The sequence below is a fragment of the Ictalurus punctatus genome, chromosome 8 (assembly GCF_001660625.3).
Source record: "Ictalurus punctatus breed USDA103 chromosome 8, Coco_2.0, whole genome shotgun sequence".
Taxonomy (NCBI): Eukaryota; Metazoa; Chordata; class Actinopteri; order Siluriformes; family Ictaluridae; genus Ictalurus; species Ictalurus punctatus.
The window spans coordinates 7381464-7385763 of NC_030423.2; the positions used below are offsets into that span (position 1 = coordinate 7381464).

The 4300-nt window shown below is 38.1% G+C and overlaps 1 protein-coding gene across 3 annotated transcripts; it reads left to right on the forward strand.

The window, feature by feature from the left end:
- The first annotated feature begins 323 nt into the window (after nucleotides 1-323).
- foxa (forkhead box A sequence) lies at nucleotides 324-3874 on the forward strand. 3 transcript variants are annotated; one of them, XM_017473514.3, is made up of 2 exons: nucleotides 324-473; nucleotides 2384-3874. In XM_017473514.3, exons 1-2 carry the CDS (start codon nucleotides 414-416, stop codon nucleotides 3467-3469), a joined length of 1146 nt encoding a protein of 381 aa, XP_017329003.1. In that variant the 5' UTR covers nucleotides 324-413; the 3' UTR covers nucleotides 3470-3874. The 3 variants fall into 3 exon arrangements, with proteins under 3 accessions (XP_017329003.1, XP_017329004.1, XP_017329005.1); XM_017473515.3 differs by lacking the exon at nucleotides 324-473 and adding an exon at nucleotides 1099-1435 and having other exon boundaries at nucleotides 2384-3873; XM_017473516.3 differs by lacking the exon at nucleotides 324-473 and adding an exon at nucleotides 1441-1535.
- Nucleotides 3875-4300: the final 426 nt, after the last annotated feature.

The window sequence follows — 4300 nt, forward strand, 5'->3', positions numbered from 1 at the left end:
GTAATGTTAGCTATTTACATCTGGCACTTGTTTAAGGTTAGTCGCTGTTGCAGCACATGTATTGCTGGGCTTGTTTAATAGCCTAGCACTAAGCCAGGACTGTATTTTTATTTCCCATGTAAATAATAAATGGGAATGTGCAGAGGGCAGGACGGTGAGCTGGGCGGGAGAGTCGAGCAGAAGAAAAGCTCTCAGTCCTCACAGCTCCTCTTAGAATGCTGATCAAACTGCTCATGCTCCAAACCTGGGAGAAGTCGGGTTTCTGAAACCTTCAGGGCTTTTTAAGTTGAAAATAATAATAATAATAATAATAATAATAATAATAATAATAATAATAATTTAAAAATAAAGTACAATAATAAACACGCTATAGACTATAATTTCGTACTATAACTTCCTGAAGAGTAGAAGATATGATTGGCGGAGTGAAACAGGAGAGATGCGATGAATGGCCGAGTTTTTACACGAACCAGGTAGGACCGTTTCCTTTACTGTCAAGTGAAAAGTTTTATTTTTGTCTACCATCCCCGAATAAGCCTAATCACCGACTGCGTTCAACTAATTATTCAAAATAATTATTTTTAAAATGTAAAATAAAAACAGACTCGCCAATTCTTGCCTTAGTAAACATAATTATTGTAATTAGGCCTATTATATTTACATTTGCACTTATTCGTTTTTGCATTTTTGCATTGTCTTGTATTGTAAGCTACATTCGGGTAGTTCTAAAGGAAATAGGACTAACAATTAACAACATGTAATTGAAATAAATAAGAAATGAACATTAGTATATTATGTAATAGGACAAGAGGACTTTTTTTTACTAGGCCTACATGAGAAATGGCGTCATGTTTTTACGTCATATAATTTCCTGTGAATTTGTGAAAACACGTGAGTGAAAATAATCATTTTCTGAAACACAAGTGGAATAAAATTCAGCATTTCCCCACGTCAAAGCATTTCTTTCTGCAGGCCTAGGCTTAGCTATATAATATAATATAATATAATATAATATAATATAATATAATATAATATAATATAATAGAAATGTAGCTTAAAATAACAATTACATATGCTACTTTGCATTTAACAAAAAATAATAATATTATATAAATTGCCCACGTGACATTTAGTAGACTACATTTTGTATGCGCACTTTGTGTGTGTGTGTGTGTGTGTGTGTGTGGTCCGCCTGTGCTTCATTGATTGACTCTGTGATTGGGTTCCTCGGTTCCCTCACTGACTCTCACTTAATGTCGCGCGCTCTGTTCAGCACGCAGTGTAACAAAGCGGGTATACTAAAAGACTTAAAGGGCGGAAATATGAGCGACACTGTGCAGTGGGGAAAAAAGTGGACAACGGAGGTCACAAGCTGGTCTGAAAAGAGCCCTCCGTCACTGCTTTTGACATGAAACAGAAATATAGCGGACGGCGAGTGAGTTAAAAAGGAACAATACGCGGGTGAAGGGAGGGATAATGACGGGGTTATCGGCAGGGTGGGTGGCCCGAATATCATTTACATTGAGTTAGCCGAGGTGAGCTAATGAAGAATACACGAATCTTAAAAGAGGTGCCACACCGAGGAGGAATTCTAACTGAAATCAAAACACTAGCTCATGAGCTCGGTGCATGCAGTGTTTAGGGGCTACACAAAGAAACAAAACGTAAACAGAACTTAATGGCTGTCGCTGATCATTTAATCTGATTCGTCTTGAATTCAGGGCTACAATGAGAAAACAAAAACATACATAGCCTACTTAAATACATTTATTCCCTTCATACACACTCAGAAATAAAGTTACCACACTGTTTTCCTTGTCAGTGGAGCTACATATACCATCTTTGGTATATATATATATATATATATATATATATATATATATATATATATATATATATATATATATATATATATATATATATATATATATATATATATTGACCTGGGAAGGTAAATTAACAATCAGTTAACAGTCCCCTACAGCTAATTAACAATCCTTCCTGAGTTGAAGTGGGTGTGTTAGTGCAAAACACTAAAATGAGCAGGACATGGGGTACTCCAGGACCAGGGTTGGGAACCTGGGTTTTAGAGTAAAGCTTTAAAAGTACATCAGTCACCCTAAAGATCCAATTACATACCTTAAACTATTTTTAAAGGTGAAAGATACATATTAAAGATGCACCCATCAACACGTGAAAGTACAGTTTCATACCTTTATTTCTGAGAGTGTAGAGGCACTCCTGTTTCATAAATCTGTATGTTTCTAAGATACAATTTAAATCTGTATTTAAATCTGCATTTAAGTATAAATCTGTATGTTTCCAAGATACAATTTTAATGACTGAACAGATTTCCTAATATTCACTTGCCTTTTCGGTTCAGACTTATCGTGGAGCAGACAGTATGCGATTAAGCAGTGGGCCGTATTCCTCTCCAGAGCATCCCTATCATGTCTTCAGTCTACAAAGAGAATCATTGGCTGGAGAAGATATAGAAAAGATTGAGACTCCACCAGATGTCCTGGTCCAACAGAGATGTCCTGAAGCAGATCATAATAGATTGGAGCTTCCAGACCTGAAATCAGTGTACCGGAGATCCTTCAACCACACCAAGCCTCCTTATTCCTACATCTCACTGATTTACATGGCTATCCAGCAGTCACCATCCAAGAAACTCACTCTGAATGAGATCTATGACTGGATCCGCCAGCTCTTCCCTTATTACCGGCAAAATCAACAGCGTTGGCAAAATTCCATCCGTCACTCCCTTTCATTCAATGACTGTTTTGTGCGTGTCCCAAGGTCCCCGGATTCTCCAGGGAAAGGCTCCTTCTGGACTCTGCACCCTGACTCTGGCAACATGTTTGAAAATGGATGCTACATGCGCCGGCAGAAGCGTTTCCGGTGCCAGAGTACATCACCATCCACAACTAAAAATGCTTCAAAGAAGGCAGACAGAGAAACAGTAAAGGAAGAGGGCAAGAAAAAGACATCAGAGGTTAAATCGACAGTCTTATTGTCTATCTCTCAGCCTCAGCCTTCTAAACCTCCTATGCCAACAATGTTTCCAACAGTCATGGATTGCCCTCCCATGTCACCTTCACATATCCCACCTCAGCAACACACCACACACTCACTGACTCCATTTCCTCCATCTTCAGAATCGTCTGCACACCTAACAAATATACCTTGCCCAACCATGTCAACACTTCAACCAACCACCTCCTGCTCTCTGGAGCCTTGCGTTCATGGAGAACCCTTCTTCCACCAGTCTCTTTCTGTGCCACCAATTATGGACTTTCAGTGCTATGAGCCTCCTGTGAGTTACCCTGTTTATTATCCATCATCAAGCTCCAGCATTCATCAGTATAACCCATATCTCACAGGAAAGGAGGAATCCTCTTATGCAGGAGACTCAGTGTGCTACTCTGGACTCATGTGCCCACTGCCACTTTTAAGCTCCTCGTGAAGCACTAGTTTACCCGTTTGTCCGAGCTACTGAGGTGCTAATTATGTATTTTCACTGACCTTTGGAAAATACTGTATATAAATTAAAATTTTAGATAATAAACCTGCCCTCGAATGCAAATGTGTTTGTCATAGATATTTTGACAGGACTCATGAATCGGTTGCTAGGTTTCCTCATAAATAAAGTTAAATAAATTTTATTCAATGTTGTCATGAACCAGAGATTATTGAAGTCTTTGTGGTTGTATTTGATGTTATAAACCTTAACTGAACATTTCCATATCTGAACAATTTCGGTTTTGGCACTATTTTGCATGTGACCATAGATTTTGGTAGGGCAGAATGACATTAATAACAAACATAGCCTCAAACAAAATTAAGTTATCACAATTGATTTATGCTATAGGCTACTCTCCAGTGAATTTTTAGAGGTACCCTGTAATTCACAGCAAGTGAGTGTCAGAAACATAAATTCATCCTGCATGAGCATGGGGCAGAGAAAATCTTGCTCCAGTGGACCTCTAGTAGCACTTGATGCAGTTCTCATTTCTAGCCACTAGGTTTAATAATGACTCTATGGAAGCTTAGTGGGGCCCAACGATTTTGCAAGAAAATCAATGGAGCATCGGCACATTTTTTTAACCGTTGGTCATTCAAAAGAGGTAATTCGTATTTCAGTGGATTTTAACGTGTATGGAGTTGTAAATGATAAATATTTGTTGAAATGCTGATATAAATAGTAACCACTGCTGTTCAACATCCCTTAAGATATTCAAATAACCCTTAAGATATGAGCAGGAATATAGGAAATCAATAACACAATATGACTTAC